The 26,086-nt window shown below is 50.4% G+C and overlaps 11 protein-coding genes across 11 annotated transcripts; 4 read left to right on the top strand and 7 right to left on the bottom strand.

Annotated features, from left to right (window-relative positions):
• Positions 1–151: 151 nt before the first annotated feature.
• ACHE_70463A (uncharacterized protein) lies at positions 152–2,038 on the bottom strand (the record flags this gene model as incomplete). Its single annotated transcript, XM_043282799.1, has 5 exons — positions 152–949; positions 1,008–1,180; positions 1,240–1,330; positions 1,394–1,526; positions 1,581–2,038. The coding sequence occupies 5 exons, from the start codon at positions 2,036–2,038 to the stop codon at positions 152–154; spliced, it is 1,653 nt and encodes a 550-aa protein (XP_043140142.1).
• A 1,179-nt stretch (positions 2,039–3,217) lies between these two features.
• Positions 3,218–4,377, top strand: ACHE_70464S (CIA30 family protein; the record flags this gene model as incomplete). Its single annotated transcript, XM_043282800.1, has 3 exons — positions 3,218–3,305; positions 3,368–3,601; positions 3,665–4,377. The coding sequence occupies 3 exons, from the start codon at positions 3,218–3,220 to the stop codon at positions 4,375–4,377; spliced, it is 1,035 nt and encodes a 344-aa protein (XP_043140143.1).
• A 170-nt stretch (positions 4,378–4,547) lies between these two features.
• Positions 4,548–5,570, bottom strand: ADE1 (phosphoribosylaminoimidazolesuccinocarboxamide synthase; the record flags this gene model as incomplete). The annotated part of the gene is made up of 3 exons (XM_043282801.1): positions 4,548–4,924; positions 4,985–5,360; positions 5,421–5,570. The coding sequence occupies 3 exons, from the start codon at positions 5,568–5,570 to the stop codon at positions 4,548–4,550; spliced, it is 903 nt and encodes a 300-aa protein (XP_043140144.1).
• Positions 5,571–5,932: 362 nt separating this feature from the next.
• Positions 5,933–8,545, top strand: APC5 (putative anaphase-promoting complex subunit Apc5; the record flags this gene model as incomplete). Its single annotated transcript, XM_043282802.1, has 7 exons — positions 5,933–6,653; positions 6,704–6,797; positions 6,844–7,255; positions 7,302–7,425; positions 7,480–7,586; positions 7,639–7,775; positions 7,825–8,545. 7 exons carry the CDS (start codon positions 5,933–5,935, stop codon positions 8,543–8,545), a joined length of 2,316 nt encoding a protein of 771 aa, XP_043140145.1.
• A 399-nt stretch (positions 8,546–8,944) lies between these two features.
• COX13 (cytochrome c oxidase subunit VIa) lies at positions 8,945–9,714 on the bottom strand (the record flags this gene model as incomplete). Its single annotated transcript, XM_043282803.1, has 5 exons — positions 8,945–8,990; positions 9,124–9,131; positions 9,190–9,349; positions 9,439–9,463; positions 9,546–9,714. The coding sequence occupies 5 exons, from the start codon at positions 9,712–9,714 to the stop codon at positions 8,945–8,947; spliced, it is 408 nt and encodes a 135-aa protein (XP_043140146.1).
• Positions 9,715–10,206: 492 nt separating this feature from the next.
• APN2 (DNA-(apurinic or apyrimidinic site) lyase APN2) lies at positions 10,207–12,136 on the top strand (the record flags this gene model as incomplete). Its single annotated transcript, XM_043282804.1, has 3 exons — positions 10,207–10,411; positions 10,460–11,169; positions 11,222–12,136. The coding sequence occupies 3 exons, from the start codon at positions 10,207–10,209 to the stop codon at positions 12,134–12,136; spliced, it is 1,830 nt and encodes a 609-aa protein (XP_043140147.1).
• A 660-nt stretch (positions 12,137–12,796) lies between these two features.
• Positions 12,797–13,984, bottom strand: ACHE_70469A (HMG-box domain-containing protein; the record flags this gene model as incomplete). Its single annotated transcript, XM_043282805.1, has 3 exons — positions 12,797–13,398; positions 13,450–13,742; positions 13,806–13,984. The coding sequence occupies 3 exons, from the start codon at positions 13,982–13,984 to the stop codon at positions 12,797–12,799; spliced, it is 1,074 nt and encodes a 357-aa protein (XP_043140148.1).
• Positions 13,985–14,915: 931 nt separating this feature from the next.
• Positions 14,916–15,301, top strand: MAT1-2-4 (putative mating locus protein; the record flags this gene model as incomplete). Its single annotated transcript, XM_043282806.1, has 2 exons — positions 14,916–15,010; positions 15,058–15,301. 2 exons carry the CDS (start codon positions 14,916–14,918, stop codon positions 15,299–15,301), a joined length of 339 nt encoding a protein of 112 aa, XP_043140149.1.
• Positions 15,302–16,554: 1,253 nt separating this feature from the next.
• Positions 16,555–20,090, bottom strand: SLA2 (putative cytoskeleton assembly control protein Sla2; the record flags this gene model as incomplete). Its single annotated transcript, XM_043282807.1, has 7 exons — positions 16,555–16,641; positions 16,730–17,944; positions 17,994–19,674; positions 19,743–19,818; positions 19,869–19,886; positions 19,959–20,005; positions 20,083–20,090. The coding sequence occupies 7 exons, from the start codon at positions 20,088–20,090 to the stop codon at positions 16,555–16,557; spliced, it is 3,132 nt and encodes a 1,043-aa protein (XP_043140150.1).
• Positions 20,091–20,793: 703 nt separating this feature from the next.
• Positions 20,794–23,671, bottom strand: ACHE_70472A (SMP domain-containing protein; the record flags this gene model as incomplete). Its single annotated transcript, XM_043282809.1, has 2 exons — positions 20,794–23,107; positions 23,172–23,671. 2 exons carry the CDS (start codon positions 23,669–23,671, stop codon positions 20,794–20,796), a joined length of 2,814 nt encoding a protein of 937 aa, XP_043140151.1.
• Positions 23,672–24,446: 775 nt separating this feature from the next.
• COQ1 (trans-hexaprenyltranstransferase) lies at positions 24,447–25,852 on the bottom strand (the record flags this gene model as incomplete). Its single annotated transcript, XM_043282810.1, has 2 exons — positions 24,447–24,608; positions 24,665–25,852. The coding sequence occupies 2 exons, from the start codon at positions 25,850–25,852 to the stop codon at positions 24,447–24,449; spliced, it is 1,350 nt and encodes a 449-aa protein (XP_043140152.1).
• Between the last annotated feature and the right edge of the window lie 234 nt (positions 25,853–26,086).

The following is a 26,086-nucleotide window of genomic DNA, read 5'->3' on the forward strand; positions in this document are numbered from 1 at the left end:
CTTTTTATTTACTAAGAGAACAACAGAAATGAGAACTTGAATGGTTATTTGATTTCCATTGATTTTCTAGGATAAACATGAGCAATCAACCATACTTGACAATCTTGATTTTCCGAACACATATCACAAACCACGAATCATTCAAACGACCTCAAAACCTAAGGCGAGACGTTGCCCCCACAATGAGTGGCCGATTCTTTTCGTCCTTCTTTTCATTTCCCGCTTCCTTCTCCTTGTTCTCCTCCTTTTCCCCAGTCTTTTCCTCAGCGACAGTGTTATCATTATCCTGTTCCTCAGTCCTCTCCTCTCCATTTCCAGGGGAAGAAGGCGGGGTGATTTCGTTTCCATTTGCATTTCCGGTAGATTGAGAGGCGGCAGGCTGCGCTTGCGCGGAATGGAAGCCGGATGCCGGGGGAGCGGACGCTGTGTAATGCGCTGCAGACCAAGGCTCTGGCGGAAAGAACATCCCAGGGTTTAGTGCCTGAACGTGTGTATTTGTTTGGGGTGCTTTGACGGCGTGGTAGCCTGGCTCGGACCAATTTTGAGGAGGGTACCAGGTTCCCTGAGCGTATGAAGGGTAGGTTCCCTGGCTGTAGGACCATTGAGCGTAAGACTGAGGATGGTAGGGCTCCTGAGGATAAGTCCAGTTGTTGTAATGGGGGAAACAAGGGAACGGAGGAAGAGGCGCCTGAGAGTAAGATCCCTGGTAGTAAGCTCCAGATCTCTGAGGATAGGATGTCTGAAGGAAGGGTGCTGGCGCCGGTGGGTAGTAGGGGGACTGGGACTGGGAGTATCGTGGCAAGGGAGGAGGAGGAGGAGGAGAAGAAGAAGAAGAGCAAGAGGAAGAAGAAGACGAAGAATAAGAGGAAGAAGAAGAGGAAGAGGAAGAAGAAATGGGCCTGATTCCGTGGTCCGGTTTGAGATAAATGAAGTGATCATTTTGGAAATGCTGTAAGGGAGTATTAATGTTGGGAGTTCATCTTATGGTATACTGCAAGATCACTTACCCTAATCGCATCCTGATAATCGCCAACAAAAGAGAAGACGACTTTGCTGACAACCGCGCCGCTTGTAGTGCGCTCTAAAATGCAATAGTCGAGCGCTCCCCGTCCTCTCAAAACCTTTTCTACAAGATCCAAGGTAATGGGCTCTCCATTGCGATGGCCCATGATGCCGGCTCCTGTGAAGTATTACGTTAGTTATTTGGGATCAGAAGCGTCTGAGCTAAGATCGACTTACTTATCGCTTTGCTCACTTCAACCCGCAGCAGGCGGTCGTGGAGCTGCATGGTATTATGCCATGTCAAGGCAATCTCTGCATGTTCAACTTTCTATCAAGGACATTCTGGTTAGCAAGAGCAATTAGACATGACCGACACGACTTAGGGACTTACTTCGAACTGGACAAAAGCAGAGGGAAGTTCCTTTTTCCTGTCCACATTGGTCTTAACATAGCATGGGCCAATTGTAGAGAACTTTTTCTCCAATTCTTTTCCTTGCTGCTCAAGAGGGACTCTGGTCGAAAGACTGGCTAGGGTTAACATGGATACATTGGAAGCGTAACTGGAATCAAGGACTTACTTTCCAACAAAGACACAAGCTGCAGGAGGGTACAGGCCCTGGGCATTGCTAGCTGTAGGAGCACAGTTCATTCTGTCAGACCGGATTGGTCTAATGGCCGGGCTGTTGTGGCTGCTGCCTCCGCGGCTGTTATTAGAACTATTACTGGGACTGGCGTTGACGTTGGCGCTGGTGCTGGTGCTGCTTGGGCTGCTAGAGCCAGAGCCGTTGCCAGTGCTGGAGTCGTTGCCAGTGCTAGAACCATTGTCAGTGCTAGAGTCATTGCAGTCATTGCTGTTAGCGTTAGCATTGTTGTTGGTGTTGACGTTTCCATTTCCATTTCCATTGCCGTTGCTGTTGAGATTGCCATTTCCAATGCTGTTGGCATTCACGTTGCTGTTATTGTTGCCGTTTGTGTGGCTGTTGTCGGCGTTTGTATTGATGATGAAAGGAGCAACACCGGGGTTAAGGGAAGGCATGGTGAGACTCGAATGCTAACGAAGCGAGGAGCAAGTATATCGATGGAATGTGCAGATTTGGGATGCTACACGCTTGAGTATGAGTAGATAGTAGATGGATGGTAAAAGCAAGAAGAGGACAAATGATGGGAGAGTATTTCTACCCTTTCAATAGGCAGCGAACGTAGGCATCCTCTCTATTTGAATCGGAAGTGATATAACACTATCATGACGATTTGAACGGGTAGGCGACGAGAGTAGAAGCGAAAGCCTGGCGAACCAGACAGTCTCTCATCGGATACTCAAAAGAGAATAAAATAAGCGGAAAAGAAAGCTTTTTATGACAAGGAGGCATCCTCCAAGCCTGACTGTAGAAATCTTCTCATGTCGGAGCCTCAAAAGAAAAAATGATGACGATAACGAGGGTTAAAACCGCTAGGCTGACATCGACACCTTGATTCACAGGTATCGTCAAGGCTCGGAATGATGGTTTCTTCGTAGAGTATGTCGTATCTTGAGAACAAAAGGCTTGTTCATCGAGCAAAGCTGGCAGTAAGAGCATTGCTGCTACCGATTGTTAAGGTATTTAATCAAGGGGATGCACCATTTCAATGATATTGAATGTCAGCCTCTTTGATGCCGCGAGACTTCCTGACGAAAATGGTCATTGTCTCATTGTCTATCGGACGAGACCACAATTTGGGGGCGAGAGTATCGCCTCAGAGCTCTCTTCATCTCGTTGTCGATGCTTTGTCACCCCCGAATAAAGGCCTTGTCCAGTCATCCTCATCAAGCACATTGCTTTCACTCAAGGGAGAAGCGCCATGTTAGTGAGTGGTGTTTGCAACCCCAAGTGACTTCAGAACGAGATGCAATGCCCTGAAGTGAACAGTATCAGCTAACCTGAAGCATGCTGACAGATACGACGACTTACCTGACAGCCAAGGGCAAACCCACCATCATGTGCTGGCTTGGTCGTGTCCTGTGAAGATAAGGAGTACGAGTGAAGAGTGAAGAGTCTCCTCAGTCGGAATTATCGATCTTATCATCGGCTGATCGCCGATCAATTAATGCATCGGGTTTAGCGCCAACCGTCTGAGGGACATCATCCTGCAGCTCTCGGCTTCCTCTCCTCTTCGCTCTCCATCCTCCTTTCTTGTCACTCTCACACACCCGCACTGGGAGCTGTGAGCTCGAAAAATGATTCCAACAGCCAGATGTATGGCCGCAAAGCCGGCCGGTTTCTTCAAGCGCAGCGCAGACGAGCTCAGTCGCCTCTCAAAAATTGGTGCGTCCCGGCTTCTATTCCCCGCGTGTCGCATCCGCTAACACGGTCGGTTCACGCTACAGCTTGGAACACCGAAGGCCTTCATACTCCTACGAAACCCTATACAATGCTCGATTTCGAAGATGAGAGGGCGGTTGCGGGTTGCAAAACAATGGCCGACCGTGCCGTCGGAGGATTCAGTACTGCGAACTTGGACTATGTACCGGCGGACCCTTCCTCGAACACACCTGCCCATGCGAGATTTCATGGCAACATATCGACCAAGCTTCCCAATAACTGGAGGGTGGAACGGACAGGTATGATCTTTGGTCGGTGGTCGATAGTGGGGAGCGGTGGTTGACAATGTCGTAATTGAACAGGATACGCCGCGTTTCGCAACAAGGACCGAGGACTCTGGCTATTCGGTCGACTGTACTGGGATGTCGACCCATACGCCTACCTGGCACTCCGTGTCAAGTCCGATGGCCGACGCTATACTGTGAACATCCAAACCGACTCGATCGTCGAGACCGATATTCACCAGCACCGACTGTACACACGACACCACCGCGTCCAGAGCCGTCCCACCTCCGACGAACATCTGCCACCATACTCATCAGCAGAGGCATCGGAGTCAGCAGAGAGTGCTGACACCAAGTACCCTGGGGGCATCCCTCCGTCACTGTCGGACATCCCGCCCGAGTCGACCGTCATGTCCTCCGCTTCAGCAACAACGTCCGGCTCCACAGGATGGGAAACCATTCTCCTACCGTTCAACGCTTTCGTTCGCACAAACCACGGCTTTGTTATGGAGCCTCAGACCTCCCTGCTCCGGCAGCGGGTGAAGAGTATTGGCATTGGTCTTACGGATCGGGTCGAGGGGCCGTACGATCTGCGAATTCATCGTATGTGGGCCACAAATGGCATCGGCGAGCAAGAAGCGCAAGAAGACAGACTGATCTGCGGCGCGGATGCTCTGCCTGTCGACGAAGGCGTGAAGTCTGGTTGGACAGACAAGGGCATAGAGGGACAGCAGCAGGACAGACCAAAAGCGAAGGGCCTTAAGGGACTCCGTTCGGAGTGGAATCAGTGAATATGCGACAAATAACGAGTAGAATTGTATTATAATCTACTTTTTTGGAATTGATGGAGAAAGTAACTGTACAACTCATACTTTTGTAGCTCTAGGCATTTCGTATCTCAGTTTTTATCATAAAACATTCAGGCCACGATATATAGCACGGCGCAATTCTGGCGCCTAATCTAGTTACCGCCAGTAATCTTCTCCCACGCCTCCTTGTACTTCTCGCTAGTCTTCTGCGCAACCTCCTCACTCATCCGAACTCCCTCCTTGCCCTTCAAGCCCTCCTGAACAAGCCAGTCCCGCAAGTACTGCTTGTCGAAACTCGACTGACCACGGCCAATCGCGTAGGAATCCTTGGGCCAGAAACGGGACGAGTCGGGTGTCAGGACTTCATCTGCCAGCACGACCTCGTTTGTCTCGAGGTCCAATCCGAACTCGAACTTTGTGTCTGCGATGATGACGCCGCGCTCGAGGGCGTAGGCATGAGCGGTCTTGTAAAGCTGGATCGAGAGGGAGGCGATTGTGGAAGCGTAGGATTCGCCGACGATGTTAACGGCTGTGTTGAGAGACATATAGTTAGCGACATTAAGGAAAAATGTTGAAGGATACCGCTTACCTTGATCGGGGTGAATGTTCTCATCGTGCTCACCCTGCTCAGCCTTCGTGCTGGGAGTGTAAATCGGTCCATCAGGGAAAGCTTCGCTCTCCTGCAGCCCGGGAGCAATCTTGATGCCATGCACAGTACCCGACTTCTGGTATTCCTTCCACGCAGAGCCGGTGATGTACCCACGAACGATAGCCTCTATAGGAAGAATCTTCAGCTTGCGCACCTGCATGCTCCGGTTCTGGAGCACCGGTCGCAGCGACTCGGGGATTTGCGGCGGGAGATCGAGAGAGATGAAATGCGTGCGCAACGAGGGAATGGCCTCGGTCAGGGTCTTGAACCACGTCCGTGTGCAGAGGGTCAGGAGAACGCCTTTATTCGGGACACCCTGATATAACCATTCAATCAGCTATCGCCAGTAATGACTTCGTGGGGAGGGAATACTCACATTCTCCATGATCACATCGTAGGCGGAGATGCGATCAGTCGCAATGAAGAGCAGGGTCTTCTCGTCGACCTCGTACAAGTCGCGAACCTTGCCCCGGGCGACGAGAGGCAATGCGCCCTGGAGGTCTGTGTTGGTGAAGGCTTCTGCCATGATTGCTGGTTTTGCGATTGATTGAGGGGTTGATTGGAAGTCCGATGTAGGAAAATCGATAAGATTTTTGGCGGGGCATCAATTGAGGCCTCAGGCAGAAATATGTTCCTCACTTGCCAAACTCCGTGTTTGTTTCTGTCCAGTTGATCGAGGACAGCTTTCGGTAAATTAACACATCTTCAGGAGAATCAGGTTTTGAAGTGCATTGGCATGTTTTATTTTGTTATTTGAAAAGTATAACACCATTGAAGCGGCGGTTTCGACGCGAATTGGTCGCATCACGCGACGGAAGCTCCATAGTGTCGAGCTTGGCCTTGCTCAACATCAAAAGCTGAAACAGAGGCGCTAATGCTATAACCAAGATGAGCCGCTATCTCACTCCCTCCAAAGTTGCACTGCTGTGCCTCATCTCCATATACACTGAAGGAGTCGTCCCCAACTCCTCCGCTATCCATGTCCTCTCATTCCTGGTATCGTGTCTATTCCCTATAGAAAATACAGGAACCTCCACGTCAAAGAAATGGGAAACAGACGCTACAGTCTCAATCTCAGATTTAGAGAAGACCCTTTCCGCGCAACCTTCCTCCGTCCCAGGACGTTCAGTATGGGATCTGTTCCTGAAAAAGATCTGGTCCCTCGATTCCTGCGATGCGCTCGAGGTCTTCTTCGCGGGTATCTCCAAGATGCTAGTGAAGTCCCGTGAAGAGCAGATCCGTGACAGAGATAACGGCCTCGCTCCTGAGCCTGAAACGGGCCCTATGCGTCTTTCAAGGAACTCGCCTCTAGGCACGTTCGTGAGAAGAGCTCAGCTTGAATTTACGAGGCTGCAGTTCCATGACTCGGTTAGGTTGTGGAAGGGCTTTGTTAAATACCGCTTGCCGACATACCGCATTTGGGCGAAGAAGAACCCATCGAGCGAACAGGCATCCATCGATATGAATCTCCTTGAGCTTCAGCTGGATGAAACAAGTTATCTTGCTCAGGTTGTGTACGGTAATATGGCTGATGACACGGAGTATGAAAGGAATGTTAGCACTAAAGATGTGGAACGGTTACTGGAGTTTCAGATTGGCGAGTTGCAGAGTATGTTATTCTTCTTTGTTTTGATGCATAAACGCTCTAACGATATGCAGGACTGGGTGGAAGAGTTCCGGATGAGATGAAAGCGCAATTAGAACGTATCATCGCATCAGGAGTGACGCTTCCTAACCTGACCCACTATATCAAGTGAGTTTCCAATGTGTGCTTCGACTTGGTTAAGCTAACAGCCTAGATTCCTCGACGCCTGGAGAGCAGGAGACTATCCATCGTCATTCGACAACCTTCACCGTTACTTTGACTATACCATGCACAGCCGTGACCGGAGCGCATACCAGTATGCACTGCTCAACCTTGCTGTCCTTCAAGCAGATTTCGGATGCCATGGAGAAGCCGTTTCTGCTATGCAAGAGGCCGTTTCCATTGCCAGAGAGTCCCATGACGTGAACTGCCTGAACTTTTGCATGAGCTGGCTATATCACTTTGGCAAAGCCTTCCCCGAGCAGATGAAGGATGTCCAAAATACGGGTATGCTTGGTAATGAGAAGGAAGGGCTTGCGTTCCTAAAGGCAAAGGCCAAGGAAACTGAGATGTGGAGTTTATTAAGCACTACGTTGCTGAGTGAAGCTAAACTCGAGATGCAGAATGTTAGTGTGCCGTGCATTGTGAGTATCAGAATTCTAACGATACCAGGGAGAGAGTCTTGCTTCTGCTATTGAGAACATGGTTCGAGCATCACATTTGAATGTCACCAAGAACCATGTTAGCTCGATGGGACCACAGTTATTGCTGCAGACTGCACTTTATGCGCGAATCGGTAGGATGCGGGCATCTTTACAAGTATGATGCTTTCAGTACTGATCATTCGCAGGAGTAACACATCTTTCATGGTTGAGCAGTGAGATCTTCCGAGAATGTTATGCCAACAACGCACCATTCGAGGACTATCTCAGAAGCACCTTTCGAAACTGTCAACTGGTATGTCACTGGCATTTGCTCATTTGAATGAAATCCCACTGACAACACGCAGCTAGCCCAGCAGGGCCGGTATCGCGATGTGTCAGCCTTGATGAAACAAATAGCACCCGAAAAACTACGCTCCCTCAAAGCAAATCAACAATGGACATGTTTTTCAGGACTCCTACAACTACAACGCCAAATCTACCGGTAAGTCCACTGACCCTCACCCACAAAGTCCACAACTAATGCCCTCCAGCGACGACAAAGTAGCAGCCGACCATCTTGTCACCCAACTCCAATCTATCCACCTCCCCGACAGCGACATCTCCCCCCTAATCTCCTTCTTGGCCATCGAGCACCAAATCCGCCAAGGCAACTACAGCCAAGCCTTCGAAACCGTCGAAAAAGCCGCGCAAACAATGCATCAAGACAACTTCGACATCCATTTCCAAGTCAAACTCCTCTGCCTGAAAGCTCGCATCCTCGAGAAAACCGATCAGCCCCAGCGCGGCTTCTCGCTAGCCATGCGAGCAGCAAGCATCGCGCACGGCTCACGGCTTCTCCCGGGCCTTTGGGAAGCTATCTGCGTGCTGGGAGGTGTGCTGCTGAGTCTAGGCGAGTTCGAGGCTGTTTCTGAACTCATTGAGAGTATTATGCCGAGGGTTCTGGAGACGGATGATTGTGATCTTGCGGCGAAGGCGCATTCGCTGCTTGTGGATGCGAATATGGGTATTGCGGGGGTTATGTGGAGTCAAGGACAGGGAAATACGCCTGCGCGGAAGGAGTATGTGAATCGCGCGCTGGGGTATATTGATTTTGCGTATGATCAGTACGCGGAAATTGAGGATATTCAGGGACAGTGTGAGATGATGGCGAAGAAGGCTACGATTATGCATCTTACGGGCGATTTGGTGCTGGCTAATGACTATGCGGCGAAGTATTTGGATCTGAGGAAGCAGCACGCTGTTGAGGTTTAGGTTGAGAGCTTTGTCATGATATTCTCTTGTTAATTGAATTCAATGGATCTTCACTCAAGTGTCAAACAGGCGGGCGAATCCCTGGGCTTGAATTACTAATGCTGCCCGGACTTCTTGTATCGTATGATCCAATTTGACGTCCTTGGAATACTCGTGAAAGACGTTTAATATCACGCGAGAAGCCGACGTTCTAAGACCGATACAAGACCAGTAACAAAAGAAAACCGTATATTGGCAGTGTTGCTAATTCCTCTTCAATTCGTAATGAAACCCTCGCATGCTCAATTCAGTCTACTTGCTCCTGGAATCTTTTGCGATAAATATACATGTCTCCTAGTTCTCCATCTAGACCCGAGATTCGAGAAGGCTGCCACTGGATGCACTCATGTCGGGAATAATTTAAGTGGGCTTGTCCTTGTTGTGGTAGTTGACGCTGGAGTTCCAGCTGCAGGATTGTTAGTAAACACTCATTTATTCAGAGTAGTGCGTCAAATCGTATGATCTTGCCGTCGCAAATGGCAAACCAATTGCGGCTGAGATATCCGATATCGACCCGGATCAAACCAAGGGGAACTTACAAGATAGTCTAGAAGCAACTGGGTCAGTAACAAGCACGCAATTACCAATACAGACGGAGAACTCACCTTGTCACCATCTCCGAAGGGGAAATTCTTCACACGGATGTTCTGGTAGGGATACTCGGTGCGCTCCTCAAGCGGAGGCTCGTGGGCCCAGTGCTCCCAGTGCTCCTCCCAGAGGTTGTAGGCGTTGATAGCCGCGAGGATCAAGCATGGAGGGACGGCACTAGCAATCATAATCGTGAGTACGATATCATCGACGGACGAATGGCAAGGTATTCCAATTGTTTCGTTTCGGGGAACGGTTCAACATACTAGAGAGCGAGCTTCCTCCAGAGGTCTAAAACAAGCGCAAAAAAAAAAAAAAAAAAACATTAGCAAATGCACATTCCCAAATGCACCGAGTCAATTGCAAGACGCACCGCTAGTCTCAGCAGCGTGGTGCTTCACAGCATCCCGCTCACGGTTAAAGGCGTTGTCGACGGCCCAGGGGAAGTTGCTCTGGGTGCTGTTGGCGCGGCGCTGGCCGGCGACACGCAGCTGCTGAGCAGCGCGCTGGGAGAACCGGAAGATGTTGCGCTGGGGGAACATGGTGAAATCGACGCAGGCGTTGCGTTCTGTTTGGCGATATGACGGTGGGATGGGCGGACTTGTTCGGGCGGTTCGGGATTCCAGCACGAATTGTTGGCGAAGGCTGAATTGGGTTTAGCGTGCACTAGCCACGGGATAGTGTCAGCCACAGTACGATGTCACTCCGTCATACCGTCACGTGTGATCACGAGGTTGTGGCGGGTGCTATCTGTCTCCTTGCACCTACGTACTATGGACGCGTTGATTCGGGACACCATTGGCTGTAATAATATTTCGCTTCGTGAATAGAAATAAGACATTTGAAAGGCGCGCTGGTTCGTGGCCGGGATGGGTTTTCGCATCACAACATGGAACGGTAAGTGACCTCCAGCTGTTTAGATCTCTATAGCTGACTAAAGGTAGTTAATGGGATACGGTGCGTACTGAACTATGAGGGCTTCCGGGCTTTGTGCTAAATAGTCGATCATGCAGAAACCCGTTCTCCTATGAGCCATGGAGAGGGAAGCGGTCATTCGAGGTATTCCCTGTACGATCTCATGCAGAATCCCGATTGACAGAAGACAGGCGATGTTCGATACTTTGGAGGCGGATATTGTCGTCTTCCAAGAAACCAAAATTCAACGCAAGGATCTCCGGGATGACATGGTGTTGGTTCCCGGCTGGGATTGCTACTTCAGTCTGCCTAGAATGAAAAAGGGTATGCTCCACTACTTATAACTCAAATAACGCTCTAACATTTCGTTAGGCTACTCTGGTGTTGTAATCTACACGCGCAATGCAAAATGTGCCCCAATCCGCGCAGAAGAAGGTATCGCAGGGGTCCTCTATCCACCCAACACATCGACTCCATTTCGGGAACTCCCAGAAGAGCAACAGATCGGGGGCTATCCAACCATTGAACAGCTATCACAGTTTGAAGTAGATCCGGCCATCCTCGACTCAGAAGGTCGCTGTGTCATTCTCGAGTTTCCGGCATTTGTTCTGATCGGCACATACTGTCCAGCAAATCGTGACGAAAGTCGCGATTCATTCCGTCAGAACTTCATCGAAGCTTTGGACGCCCGTGTTCGAAATCTGATTGCCATGGGTAAGAGGGTATTCTTGACTGGGGACCTGAACATTGCACGAGGAGAAATCGACTCAGCACATGCGGGAGAAGCAATCCGTAAGGGGGCCGCGACGGAGGACGAATATGTGTCTACCCGGGTACGACGGATCTTCAACCAGCTGCTATCCGATGGAAAGGTGATTGGTGAGCGAGACGAAGGGCGAGAGAAGCCGGCTCTGTATGATATTTGCAGAGCGTATCATCCTGATCGACGCGGCATGTATACGTGTTGGGAGCAGAGACTCAACGCTCGGCCAGGGAACTTCGGCGCGAGGATCGACTATGTCCTGTGTAGTCTGGATATGCAGGATTGGTTTTGTGATTCAAACATACAAGAGGGTCTTTTAGTAAGTCTTGGTTCTGTCTGAAACAACGTTGGTAGGTTGCTAATGGCTGCAGGGATCTGACCATTGTCCGGTATATGCTACGTTCAAGGACTCGGTGACTATTGACGGAAATCCCGTCAATATACTGGATGTAATGAACCCACATGGCATGTTCCAAAATGGCGAGCGTCAGCAAGAATACTCAACCAAATATCTCCTCCCCATATCTGGACGGTTGATACCGGAATTTGATAGAAGGAGAAACATCAAAGATATGTTCGCGCGCAAGCCAGTGCAAAAGTCGAGTACCGTGTCTGCGACTCCAGAGCGAACTACGTCGGTTCAGGAAAAGGAATCACAATCACCCGCGACATCAGACGGGAATAACACGCCGTCTGCCCAAGTTACAGACGAAACAAAGATTACCAAAGGCATCACTCGCAAGAGAAATCAATCTGCACCGACAGCATCCATAAAGCGCACAAAATCGACGGCTACACAACTCCCAGCTCCGTCAGCACCCGGGCAAAAGACTCTCAAAGGCTTTTTCAAACCGAAAAGCAGTCCCTCCAAGCCGTCTCCCACACAAATCTCTGATGACACACCCAGCGAACGACCCGAATCCCCCTCCAAGCGCAGCATCCCATCCTCCAGCCAACCCGAAGACACCCCACCCCAAACCAAACCCCACGATCCATCGACCAATGAACACGCCCCCTCCGCATCCCAGGAAAGCGAAACCGTTATCGACCCCATCGTCAGCAAAGAAGACTGGTCCAAACTGTTCAGCAAGAAACCGCCACCCACGTGTGACGGCCACGAGGAACCTTGTATCAGCCTCACGACGAAGAAACCAGGCGTCAACTGTGGGAGGGCGTTCTGGATTTGTCAAAGGCCGCTAGGACCGAGTGGGAATAAAGAGAAGGGCACGCAGTGGCGATGTCCGACGTTTATCTGGGCTAGTGATTGGAATAGCACTATGGAGTAGGGATGAAGGCTTGTGTTACTTGAATAACTCTTAAGACTCCTATTCTAGAACGATACCCCTTTCGGAAGTTCAAGGGTGGAGACTTGGTTTCCATTTTCGGAGATATAGCAGCTCCTCCATGACCCGGGGTAGGGGAACGGGGTACAAAGAAACACAGAGATGCATGACAAGCAGTTACACGAGATCTATTTCTGCTCGCTTATCTGCAGGGCTGCGACAGGCGTGTCAACCGCTGCAGGGGAAGGAGATCAGGTTCGAGTACATTATGCAATGTAACCTGTGCGGTACAAGAATTCCTTATCCAGGCACTGGGGCTTACATCGATCATGAAAGTTTTCGAAAGTAATGTCATATATGAGGTAAATTAATGTTAAATTGTATAGTCGAAGTTCGGGTGGTTCCCGATGCAATCTACAAATAGCGATATCAAAAATCAAAAGCCGCAACTCCCGAAAGTCAAAAAAAACGCCACAACCAGAACAAAGGTATTAGAAGCGATGGTGGCACAAAAAACGATAATGGTAATGCAAGGCTCGTGGCGCCGTAAATGGACAGGAATAATACAGCAAGAAAGAAAAAAGGAGAAAAATGCCGAAAGAAATAATCGAAAGAAATCACGTTCCGCTGCTCGAGACCAGCCCAAGTCAATCTCGAATCAGGTCAGAAACAATCTGCAATATAGTCCGAGAACTCAAACGAATCCACCGCCGCCTGCTCCGTAGGATTCAACGGTTGCAGGAATACATCCTGGTTCTGATCGTTCCGTAGTTGCTGTACCATGGCATCAAAGCTGACCGTATCGAAATTAAACTGCTCGTCTTGTAGATCGCTGGGGCCGAAGAAGACGTTGAATTCGGAGAGGTCGTGGTCCATGCCATTCGCTGCCTGCATTGCTGGTGTCGAAACGGTGGATAGTGTGGCACCCGATGTCATTGATGTTGGTGATTCGGCTTTGGGGGTGTGTCTTGTAGTTGTCCCTGCTCCCGATTCCGGTATTGATCCCAGTCCCAATCCTATCCCCGTACTGGCGTATGACTTTGCTTTTGCGCTTGCTGCTGCGAGACCTGCGGCGGCGGCTGCTTTCGAGTGTTTGGCGTATTGGCGTGATGATGCTCGGCGTTTCCGCTCGCATGGCCGGCGTGGTGTATATTGGTAGTCTGGGTACTCTTCGGCGTGTTTCTTCTTTTGCTCGTCTGCCAGTGCCTTGTAATGTGCCCTGACTTCTTCCGGTTCTGCTTTCCACTGCTTCCCCAACATGATGGCTGTTTTTCGTTAGCACAGTCGCTTGAGGATTCGGTAGCTTCGCAACTTACAAATATCGTTATTTTGAAAGTCAGGGTATGCTTCTTTAATCTTCGGGTGATGGTGCTGACGGTAAAGGATAAAGGCATTTGGGGGTCGCGGGACTTTTGCAGCTTTTGATGATACTGGAGGCTTTTCTCGTTGATTCGTCGACGAGCCGAATGAACCCTTTTTTGGCACTTTTACCAGTGTGTCGTGAGATGCAACAGATACTGCAGAGCCCGAAAATGTAGGGGTGCGCATAAGACGAAAAGCATTTATAGACTCATCAATGAAGCCCACAACGGGAGCACCAAGAAGTGCACTGCAATCATATGTTAGCTTCAAAAACTACAAACCGAGAAAGCCTTAGCTCGGAGAATATCACCTGAGGCGAGATTTTATCTTGTCGACATTGTCTTGGCCGATCATGTCTCGCACATTGGTTGGAAGAAGCACCTCGTTGTTCGTATATTTCAAATGGCGTAAAGCGTCCTTCCAGAGCAGCTCTGTAACTGTGTCGGAGGATTTGGTTGTTGGATTCGTAGTGTAAGGTACCGTAGCCATTTTGCCGTTGTATAAGGAAATGTAGATCTCCGGGCAAACGGTCAGCTCAAGGACCTTCTTCTCAACAGATTGACGCCTCGAAAAGCCGAATGGACACGACCAGACCCTTCGAATGTGATTTCGATAGAGAACTTGCCCGAGAGGAAGTCCAGTATGGTAAAGAGGCAGCGTAAAAAACGTTGCCTCCGACCCCCGAGGGGTGGTTGGCACATTTCTTTGTTATAAGTGAATGGTCCTGAAGTCACCTACTACTTCACTCCCAAGGCATCCGACGCCCCGGTCACAGCTCGAAAAAAAAAAAAAGAAAATATGGTAAATAAAAAAGGGGATTTTACTTCAACTTTCACCTTCTTGTTCTAATTTCTTTCAACTTGTCTTTCTCTGCTTACCATCTCTTCTTTTTTCCAACTTCGTCAACTGCTGTCGCTCGTCCCTCTCTTTATCCCTATTGAAAAAGCGTCAATCTTCATCAATTCGATCAATCCTATCAACAGCTCCCGTATCTACGATTATGCCGTTGATCAAGATGGCTAATGGCTGTCGTCTTGACACCAAACCCATCGACTTCCTTGCCATGATGGCACAGAATCCAGATCTTCCCGCAGCGATAAGGGACCAAGCCACCTATGTTACCATTTTCGTACGCTAAACACAAAAACATATACTGACTTATGGCTCACATATCTGCTCTGGGCAATGGCGAGATTGTACGCAATCTGCCTCATTGAGTCAGAGCATTGCCAGAGGGCAAGGATTCTCCTATTCATCGTTTTGCATTCTATCTCCATGCCCTTATAGCCGATTTTCACTTCATTCCAACTGTTGCCGACTCGAGGGGCATCCAATTGAGCTTTACAGTTTCCTTGGTCCCATTGTTCAAGGTTGGATATCTGGCGAACAAGAGTTTGAATTCCACAGGACGCTTCTTGCCATGGAGAGAATGACGAACGAACATCTCGCATACCTGACACAGAAATATGGCTACCATTTCGTTTTCAGGGTCAGTCCCCAAATGTACTACATGATGTGAGTCAAGTTAACGAGAATATACGATCTTTACTGACGTTTTCCAGACGCACTGTCGCCGAGGAAATTGACTTTTGGGGACACAACCCCCGTGGAACCGAGGAGCGTATCCGGACCCAGAGTATTTGCTATGAGGCATTCGAGCACCAGCTTCGTCTGCATGATGTGGAAAAAAGGATCTTGGTAAATATCACAAATTGTTCTGCACGAGATGCAATGGTGTTCTGTACATGTTTTCCGCCTCCCGTTTTTTTTTTTTTCTTTTTTTCATCAAAGCTAACTAGTTTCTAGGACATTGGCTAGAAAACAACTGCGCGGCTTATTTTGCAATGCATGCTTGAATCTCGTTGCTGGACAAGCTCGGCAGCAAGAATGCCAGTCATAGGTTCTCAGATTCCCCAGAATTGACCAAGGTCTATTCAATATGTTCATGGTACATGCTCGACGCAACCATGGATCACGCATTGGCTACTTCCCCAATCTTATGACTACGACGACTCTCGACCTCACTTCTCGGTTCGGTTCCATATCATTCATCAACGAATTAAATGTCTGCGGCATGGACATGTTGGGTTTCGACTTCTGTATCTGCTTCGTCTTGTTGCATTCTAGAGCTCTCAGAGGTTTCGGGTTGGTTTTCGGGTTGGTTTGATTGATTCCCTTTGATTCCCCATTTCCAAGTATTTTTTAGCGTGCCTAACTACCTGCTTTTTTTTTTTTTTTTTTTTGTTTCGCAAATTTCTGTTGTGGTTTTTTGTTTGTATCTATTTTACTATTTACTACTATTACTCTGTGATACAATTGATACTGAGCCTGCTTTGCTTCATTCCCCCTCTTCCTTGCGAATCCCTCGTGTAAGGCTTGAGATGGTTGGCGAAACCCTCAACGCTGTAATTATATAGATAGTGAATCAAGACAAATGACACAATTGAAGCATTCTGCAGGTGTCAGAAGTACAATTACAATGACGTCTATTTCTTTCTTTGACTTTCGCTAAATCCGTCAAACAAAGAAACCCAAAATGCAGAATGAATTCTAACATCAATATCTGCAATGTCACCGTCACCGCCGCTGTCACTGTCACCTGCTGACTATGACTGGAATGGCTATCACAGGAAGTCGTGACTCTAACATAAATCGCCTTTCATCGTTGGATAACATACGAACATGGACTCGTACCGCCCTTCATGAATCAACAAGCGAATAAGCAATGGCATCGCACTAATACAACCGAGGATCACATTGTTCGGCGGAAATGGAAGTTCAAGAAGATAACAGGCCAACAGACCGTCCCATGGGTTCAACCAACATAGACGTATAACGAATTTAATATTCATGTATCGGAATTGCATCTACTGGTATATCCAAGCCAAACAAACCACTCGACCGAAGCACGAGTCAAGTAAAAAAGAAACGAAAGATAGGAGAAACCCGCAAACCAGGCAAAACGAGCAAACGAAAAGAAAAATAAAAATAAAAGCAAGAGTATCAAATGGCCACCATCAGATCAGATCACTGTACGGAATACTTGTATACAACCTAAACTAATCCTCTTGGTACGAAATCTTGCGCATCTCACCCAGACGTTGTCGAGCCCGAGACAGATTGTTTTCCAGCTGCAGAATTTCAACCTGTAAGGCGCGGTACAATTAGCATGTCTCTGGGGGAATTAAGACAATAGAGGCATCTTTGCAAAGAAAGATAAAAGGAAAAACATACCTGTTGCTCCATCTCCCGCACCTTAAACTCATGCGAGCTAAGCTTCGAATAATCCACCGCCTCCGTCTCATCCCTGTTCCGCTCCGAGATGATATCCTGCACCTGTCTTACCAGCTTGCGACAGGCGACACCAACAGCCTTACTAGCGTTCTCCAGCCGATCCTGCGTCTTGCTCATGAAGCTAGCCTTGACGCGACTAGCTGCGACCAGCTGTGCAGTACTAGCAGCGACATCGTTACTAGCCACGATGAGTTGCTCGGGCGAGTTGCGGCCCGAGATGACGCCGTCGGCGGTCTCGATGAGAGTGTTGGTTGAGGACGCGACAGCCTTGGCGGCGGAGATGAGACCCTCTGTCCAGCGGTTGTTTTTCTTGTAGAAGGCGGTCTTGGAGGAGCTGCCGCGGCCTTCCCGGACAATTTCTTGCTGTGTTGCCGTGGCGGCTTTGATGAGTTCGGCGATGGCGGTTGTGACGGCGATGGCGGCTTCCAGGATAGAGTCGTTGATACGTAGCTCATATGTCGAGAAGCCCTCGCGGGGCTTCTTCTTCATCTTGGCGAGACGCTCGGCGGCGGCGTCGATTGCGTCCGCGGCCTTGTTGAGTTCCTGGTCGACCAGGTCGCCCAGGTCGCCGCTGGTGCTGATCTTGCTGCTCTTGGGGGCGAAGGCGTCGACCAGCTTGGAGAGCGACTGCAGGTCGCGCTGGACTTCGAGGTTGTTGTTGATCACCACGTCTGTCTTCTTCAGGGCGTCCAGGCCCTCCAGACGGAAGGACTGGAGGCCACGGAAGAATCGCACGGTCGCTTGGGCGGACTTGCGGGCGCCGTTGGTGAGCTGATCGGCGCTCTTGTCATCGTTAGCCAGGCGAGTCAGACCCTTGGTGTTGCTCAGCACATCGGCGATCGAGCCCGAGAAAACGGAAACGGTGCGAATAATCTCAGCGTGCGGGCTGTTCGGACCATCCGCGATGAAATTGTTAAATGCCGTCGAGAACTCGGTTGCGGAGGCAGAGGCCTTTTCGAGTTGCGACAGCACGTACGGAGGAGACGCGTTTTGGTTACCGGCTTGCATGGAGGAGTCCAGTTCGTACAGAGCATCGTCCACACGCTGCACACCCATCTGAAGAACAGAGTCGATAATGTCGTTGATCTTCGAGACGGCCCCGTGCAGGACGTGGTCGATCTGCGTGTCCAACGCTGTGTCCGTATCACCTTGGTTCTGTGGAGGTCAGTATCTAAGTCATCCCCAGTAGTCTGAAAGTACATACCATCTTCATCTCCTCAAGCTCCATGAGAGCCTGTTCCATTCCAGACTTGTACACTTCAATCTCCTCATCCTTCTCTTGAAGAGCAAGGTCATGCTCCCGCTGACGATCGCCGACCTTGGACGAGTCCTCCTCGATGGCACGAGATTTGTTCCTCAAGGCCTCCTCCAAATCAGCCATCTCACGGTTGTACTTGGACAACAGAGACGAAATCTCAGTGCCCTTCGACCGCTCCGCATTTTCCGCCCGGTCAATAGCAAAGCGCAACTCCCGCTTAACCTTCTCGAGCTCTTCCTTGTTCGATCCGGTGAGACGGTCCCGGTCGTGCAGAGCACGGTCACGCTCACGGATCATATCAGCCAACTCCAAGTTCTTCGTCTTGAGCTCGCGCTCCAGCTTCTCCCGGCGGTCGATGGCCTCCTGCGCCGAGGCGGCCTTGATCTTGAGACTCTTGGTTGTCTGCAGGAGATCCAAGTGTTCCTGTCGGAGCTGGGAGTACAGCTTGGCGAGGGCTTCGTACTTGGCGCGCCATGTGTTGACCTGCTCCTGCAAGGACCGGATCTGTTCGTCACGTGAGGTGTTCTGCATGTTCGTGTTCGCTATGAGCTGGTTCATCTGCTCTTCCAGATCCTTCACACGACGGTCGTATTCCTGCAACATGAGCTGGTCCCGCTCAAACTGTGCGCGCGCGTTCAGGTTCTCGCGCTCGAGCTCAGCCAAGCGGCCCTGCGTATGGGACTGATACTGTTGCTGCATGAGTTGCTCCTGGGCCAGACGCGCTTGCTCTGCCTGCAGACGCTGCTGTTCCTCGAAATCCCGCTGCGCCTGCTGCTGCATGAGGAGCTGCTGTCGTTGTTGCTCCTCCCACTGCTGCTGGAGACGCGCCTGCTCTGCTTCAAACTCCTCCTGTTGGCGCTTGGCTTCGGTGGTCCAGAAGTCGTTGATAGGCTCAGGCTCGACGGCGCGCGGCTTCGGTGGTGGCGTTGGCTCCCGTTCCACCTCCTTCGCTGGTCTCCTGGGTAGAGCTGGCCGGTCATCGTCCTCGGCCAGGAGGTTCGGTGGATCTTGAGGCAACTTCGGAATGGTAATAAGACTGGTGAGGTAGCGCAGGTTCGAGCACTCGTAGTAGAACCGAACAAGGCGATAATGCTGCGAGTTGTAACGGCCCCGAAGCGGCTCCAGCGCCTCATCATCCCCAGTAGTAGTATGCATAGCTCTCAACATACTAGTAATAAACTTGTAGATACCATAACTCTCCTGCACAAGCGGCACCAGCGCCGAAATCCGACACTCGTTATTCGTCCCGGACAGAAAATGCGAGAAAATCAGCTTCTGGAACGCATCGATTTGATCCTGCAGGTTCATGAGATCGTTAATCGTCTCATACCCCTCGTTCGGGTCATTGATCGTCTTCAAACTGATGTACTCCTCGTACTCGAACAGGCCGTTGAACTCAGGGTGGTCCCGGTGGAAGTTCAACTTCGACTCGAGGAAGAACACATATTCCCGGATAAGGGCGCCGTATCCGCGGATCCCCTCGCCAGCAACACCCCGCATTAAGCTGTCCACCCAGTTCACATGTTGTTGTGCTTCGCGGACAACAACGGGGTGTCCTTCCTGCAGGACCTTGTGTATCGTGATAAGGGCCTTGAATGTCTGGACTTCGTCGGCGAGGACAGGTTGTCTGTTCGAGTTGACAGCAGTCGTTAGCCCACGTCCACCAAAGACCATCGTTATTATACCGCCACATACACTTTCATACCAGCCCAGAAGGCCGCCGACGACTTGTGGTCCCATGTGTAAACGATACAACTGCGGACATGTTTCCCTATACAAATCAGCGGGGTGGTTCGGAGGATAACGACAGGGAGTTCGTACGTTTAGGAGCAGTTTCCTCTAAAATCGCCAGATGTCAGCTTCCACTCAGGCCAAATGAAGCAATAGAACAGCAGTGGTCACGCTACTCACCAATACTGGTAGCTTTGCGAATGTTAATCGCCAAATCCGCCTCCGTGCTGGCCACAAATTAGCTTCTTCCTTTCCTTTTCTGCTCCCCCTCTATTCTGTCCATCAGGGTATAACAGCAACATACCGACTCATTTTGGTGATGCGATTCGCCGAGGTCGCGGAGGCTCAGGGGAGTAGAAGACGGAGCGGAGTACGGGGAGCAGTTGTAATAATAGTAGCTAGCTGGTGGGCCCGAATCCCGAGCGGCCACGGAGAGCGCTGACGCAACAGAAGCTCGAAGCAGAGAAGCAAACAAGACTAAACTGAACTGAACTGAACAATCAGCAGAATATGAAGAAGCAGAAATAGAAATGTTTAAAATAACGTTGAAACGGAGAGAACGTTGACGCCTGCGGAGTACGTACTGGTCCTTCGCACTTGGCGCAACAACGCGTGGCAACCCTGCCCAATCCCCAATCGGGTACAGGGTCTTATGGAGGCAAACATGGTTCGGGCAATAGACCCCTGGTATTAGAGGTTACAATTATGGCTGCTACTTGGGTTGTAAGCTACTCGTTGTGACATTGAACAGCCACCGGAGAGCATACAGCTCCGGCAGGTATGATATAGATACGACGACAGAGGGAGAGGATTGGGTGATTTAGACATGATTGGATTTCCTGCGTACATTCCTATCTATATATATTAATCAACAGTTCAATACGCCAATTATCATGATTGCCACATATATATGTATCTCAAAACGTCCGCTCAAAGCAACACAAATGCCTGCACTGCAGAGCTATCACAAGGTCAACAATATTGTCACTTCCCATACAATCCAGTTCAATGCTGCCTATGGGAAAAACCCGTCCGTCGCCGATAATATCTCCATCCCATGAGGTGTAGACGGTCGAGCCACAGGCGGACTATTTTGACTAGTCTCCTGACACTTCAGACTTTCATCTGCCTCACCGGGTATATCGTGATTCTCAACCGGAGACTCGAACGGTTCATCTTCAACAGCCTGTTCTGCACCCTGTCCCAACAACCCCTTGCTTGAAGCAAGGTCAACTACCGGGCTGTCCGGTCCCGAATCAAGAGGCGCTTCAATCACCAACAAGTCATCCGACTGACCAACAGACTCTTCTGAATTGGACACGGGCTTTCGTCTGGGAAGTGGTGGTTTCGGGACTGGCCTCTTATTTCCCTCGTGGGTGGAACGCTCTGGCAGTGGGGGTGGAACGGGCTTCCGTTTAGTCGAGACAGAGTTTCTCTTGAAACCACCGTACCTGTCTGGATGTGGCAGCGGTGTCCCCGGAGGAGGGAGAGGATGGCCACGTCCAATGGGTTCTTCTGGGGTACCGGCAGGTCGAGGGGCATCCTGTCCGGCATTCTGCTCTCCTCTACCAAGCATGTTCAGTCCCCATTTCTTCGCCACGGCAGTCGCTTGCCCAAATGTGATAGAGGCTTGCGATTTACCGTCTTCAGAAGGTGTCGAGGAGATGGATTTGGCGAGGCTATCAAACGTGCCGCGTCGCTTTGTCTTTGTGCTGCCTATTGATGTGGTGGTTCCTACTGATGTGGTTGAGCTGCGGGCAACGTTTGTTAGGTTGACGGACGAACTACTTGGCCGATGAGAAGATGAAGGCCGGGATTCACTGCTCAGCTCGCCGACACCATCAAGGGACTCAAAACTAGAAGGTTCGCGGTTCGGAGGCAGAGTCGAGGGCAACTGTGGGGGAACCAGACTCTCCGTAGCCGGTGTACTGGCGGCCGTTTTGTCTGGCGAACTAGGTGGAGAACGGTGGGAGATTTCGATCATGGCACTTGTAGCGGTACTCTTCTCCTCGCTTTTACCGTCATAAACTTTGTCGATCTTCGCATTATCTGCCGTGACCACAGGATCAGCAGCGTTGGAAAACGTCTGAGATCGAATCGCTCGTGGCAATGGGGCAAGCTTCTCAACACCAGATGAGGATGCAGTCGGGCTATTTGGGTCTTCCGGGATAGATGACTTCGAGCCTTTGCGGGATTTCACGGCCGCAGGAGCAGGTTCAGAGAGCACCGGCATACTCATTGTACGGTCATCTTTCGATTTGAGCACGTTCAACGATTCATCCTTGTTGCCTTCTTGCTTCTGAGATTCGTCTGGAATAACTGCATTTGGATCATGTTTCGGGATTTCCCGCTCCCAGATTCCTCCACGGAACGGTTGAGAAAAGGTATCGAGGAAAGGCATATCATCCCAGAACGGCAAAACAACGCTTTCGGCAACGACTTCTCGGATTCTACTCTCGATAGTACGGAGGATAATGCCGTATGTTATCTGTTTCGAACTGACAACAGGCTCGATATCCATCACCATGTTCGGCATGGTTTCGAACGATATCCACATTCGGTTGCTGGGAGGGGGCTTGAAGCGAAGCAGCATGTGACCCTCGAGCTTCTTCAATACTATAGCGAGAACGATGTCGACCTCCCTAGCTTTGAAACGGGGGCCCAAGTCGATGCGCACCGTGGCAGAGATCTCTACCCGAAAATTACCGGTATATTGAAGATCTGTCTCGACGCAGCAGTTACCATCAACAGTAAGATCTTTAAGTCTTGGGTTAGTGATAAATGGGGCCCCTTCGCCCATATCAATCTTCCGCAAGCCGATCTTGCTGATGAAGTTGGGTTTGTTGACCCGAGAGATCTTCTTGGTAATCTTTCCCCGTACAAATTCCTCCATCTCTGGCGTCTTGTACAAAGCGAGGAACAGTCTACCAAGCACCGCATTGATCCATCTTGTTTGTAGCTGCTCCTCTGAGGAATGCAACCGCTGGACGAGAGTGACAATATGCCTGGTATCGAACTGCTGGCACTTGGGTGGCCTGCTATCCGGATCCCACATCTTCGCCTGATTTTGAAGCAAGGCAAAGTAAAAGTCCTCTTTCTCCGACAGATTTTCTGAGAATAAATAAAACGGGGGCGTCGGGCCACCCAAGTCACCGAGAGATTCCAGTCGTCGCGAGAGACAGATAGCATTCCTCTTCAGCCAGAGCTCGCCTTCGGGGATCTTCTCCTCTTTGTCGCCGCCGCAGATGCTCACATCGTGGTGAGCAAGCGAGATCACATACCGCACTTCGACTTGGTTCGCATCATCATAGAGCATAAGATGGCCATGCCTATTCCGGAGTAGTATACAATTAGCGTCGGCACAGGGGTACAACGAGAGACGGAGAGGTATACCGAAGAACAATATAAAACACATTCCTAGCCCTCTTCCCACTCTTCCCATTTGTCTTTGCCGGCTCAATGCTCGGTGTCTGCTTTCTGTCAAACAGACTCCGGTACATAGTCTGATAGACGCTGGGACTCTCCGCGGCGATCACCTCCCCAGCCGGTGTAGTCCGCTCTGGCGGTTTCCCATTAACTCCACCGGGTACATACTCGCGACAGACGGCAAAGTAACCCGCCGCGACGTCCGACTCATGCGTGCGATGGAACTCCTCTGCCAGTGCATCCGTCCCGGACTTGAGGCTGTCTTGGTCATCGCTAGGACGGCGGAGGAAATCTGGAACTCGCGCGTGTTCGCATTCCTGCTGTTGTTTCTGTTGTTTCTGAGATGGCGAAGTCGGAGTATCCGGGAGGGAGAGGTAGATGAACAGGAAGACCAGCGACAGGACTAGAGGGAAGAAGGTGAGTCCGCCGAGGAGGTATACGAAGAGAAAGCTGCCGACTGAACCCATCGGGACCAAGTGGATTAAAGAGGCAGCAACGAAAGCTCCATCATCATAGAAACAGCGATGCTGTTTGCCTGGTTCGTAGTATCTGTGGCACTTAACTCACCAATACCTGAGCAGATAGAGATGGATAAGCGTACAAGTAAAGGTGTCGTTTCGCCGAACAGAGCAGGCTGGGCGAGTCGATGAACGCATGGGAGTATCGATACGAGGTAAGGACGTAAACCGCCCGCGGACCAATCAGAAAGCTCGGCCCCTCTACATGACGGCATCGGGAGAGGATCATTGTTGGTCCGGGGGTCACGGGTGCTTCCGCTGGTAATATTACGGTATTTCAGTACAGCGGAGGCCTCGGAAGGACAGTGGACAGTACCAGTAGCAGTATGTAGCAGTAGTATTGGGGTTCATCTCTATGAAACACTCCAGTCGCCAGTAGATTATAGCCCTGGTACCACAGTTGTATCCGATGCTAAGGTACAAAGTTAGTTTCTGTTCCTGACATAATCTTAGCATATCTTAGCATAGGAACATCCTGTATGAAGTATCCCGGTACACCGTTCTATCTAGATCTATTTTCATATCACAGAGAGATTCAATCCAGCCCTACCAAATGTCACACATGACACGGATACTTTTCTTTTCACATACAGCGAAGAAACAATCAATGAAAACATAAAACATACACATGAGGCATAATAGTACATGGGATATTCCAAAAGCAACAACGCCTATATGACATGGCGCTTTTTCGTGTATGAAATGGACGATGATGGTAGTTCCTCTACTTCCGTCGCTTCATGGTCTTCTCGCACATTTCAATCAAGCCAGACTTGGCTGCACTGTCAGGGAAGTCGCTAATAGCAGCAATGGCGTTATTGGCGTATTCCCGGGCAAGGGCGCGGGTCTGCTCGACACCGTCGCTCTTGTGTACAATTTCACGGGCCTACAAATTGCAATTAATACTAGTTTCTAGAAGATCAAGGCACTTTCAAAACTTACCCTTTGCACATCTCCCTCCTGCGAGAATTTCCGGCCAACCAAAGGACCAAGCTCAGGGTTCTGCTTCCATGCAAACAAGAGAGGAGCAGTCGCGAGACCTAATTCCAGATCCGCACCGGCAGGCTTGCCCAGCTCCACCTCAGTCACAGTGTAGTCCAGCATGTCATCCACAAGCTGGAAAGCCAAACCCAGGTTGCGGCCGTAGGAGTAGGCAGCCTCAATCACCTCGGGGGCACTCTGGCTAAGCACCGCTGTCGAGCGGCACGACTTGCTGATCAAACTGGCCGTCTTCAGGTATGTCTTCTGGAGGTAGTAGGAGATGGTCTCGTCGGTGAAAACGGGGTTCTTCTCGTCCTCGGCCGTGTTCTTCAATTGCATGAACTCGCCCTCAACAAGGTTGGCAATCACGGTACCCATCAATTCCGTGACCTCGGGGTCGCGCAGACGTGCCAACGCAACCGAGGCACGTCCCAACAAGAAGTCACCAGCCAAAACCGCCATCTTGTTTCCAAACTGAATATTTGCGGAGTTGGCACCCCTGCGGGTAACTGCGTTATCAATGACGTCGTCGTGGAGGAGCGAAGCTGTGTGAATCAATTCGGTGATCTCAGCCAGTCGCCGTTGGGACGGGAGGATGTTCTCATCGCCTTCAAAGTCGTACTTGGCCTCGGCAGACCGGGCGACGAGCGGGTTCGTATCCGGATTCATATCAGACAGCACATCAGACGAGGTAATCGAATCATCGACCGACAGTGCATTCGCAGAATCAGCAGAAAGTCGTGGAGCTAGCGCAATTGCCTGGGACATAAGCAGGACCAACATGGGCCGCATGTGCTTGCCCTCGCTCCGGGTATAGTACTTGGCGACTTTATCGAGTGTAGGATGCCCCGAGCCTAGTAATTGCCGGATGTTCTTTGTGAGGAACTTGAGCTCCTTGCCCACAATTCTTAACGGGTCTACCGAAATGCCTGGGGGAGCCTTGGGCAGGCCTTTGAAGATTGTCTGAGCAGCGGATACGGCGGCGCCGAATGGGGGTGCATCTTTCCGCCTCGAGGGATGGTATTTCCTGGACTGCAGTTGGATTTGATTCGAGAGGTCATTGCGAAGGCATTGCCAACATATCGAGGTCGAGGGTACGGCTCGTGATGAGAGAACCAGCCCGGAGGCCGAGGAGGTTCGAACTTTCATGGTAAGAGGGATAAGACAGTTCAGGTCATGGAAGACATGGGAATTCAGCAACTACTGTCAATATCAGTATTCGACAATTGAAGGAATTGATAGACGAGGCCGGTTGCGTGCTGGTGCGGGAAATCCTAAACCGGCGGAAGAATTCGAAAATCGCGGCGGCGGTGACATCGGACCGGCACGGAGGCTCTGCGGAGATCTCTTACCATGCTCTACAAGCAATCCCCATACAAAATG

The sequence above is a fragment of the Aspergillus chevalieri genome, chromosome 7 (genome assembly GCF_016861735.1).
Source record: "Aspergillus chevalieri M1 DNA, chromosome 7, nearly complete sequence".
Classification (NCBI taxonomy): Eukaryota; Fungi; Ascomycota; class Eurotiomycetes; order Eurotiales; family Aspergillaceae; genus Aspergillus; species Aspergillus chevalieri.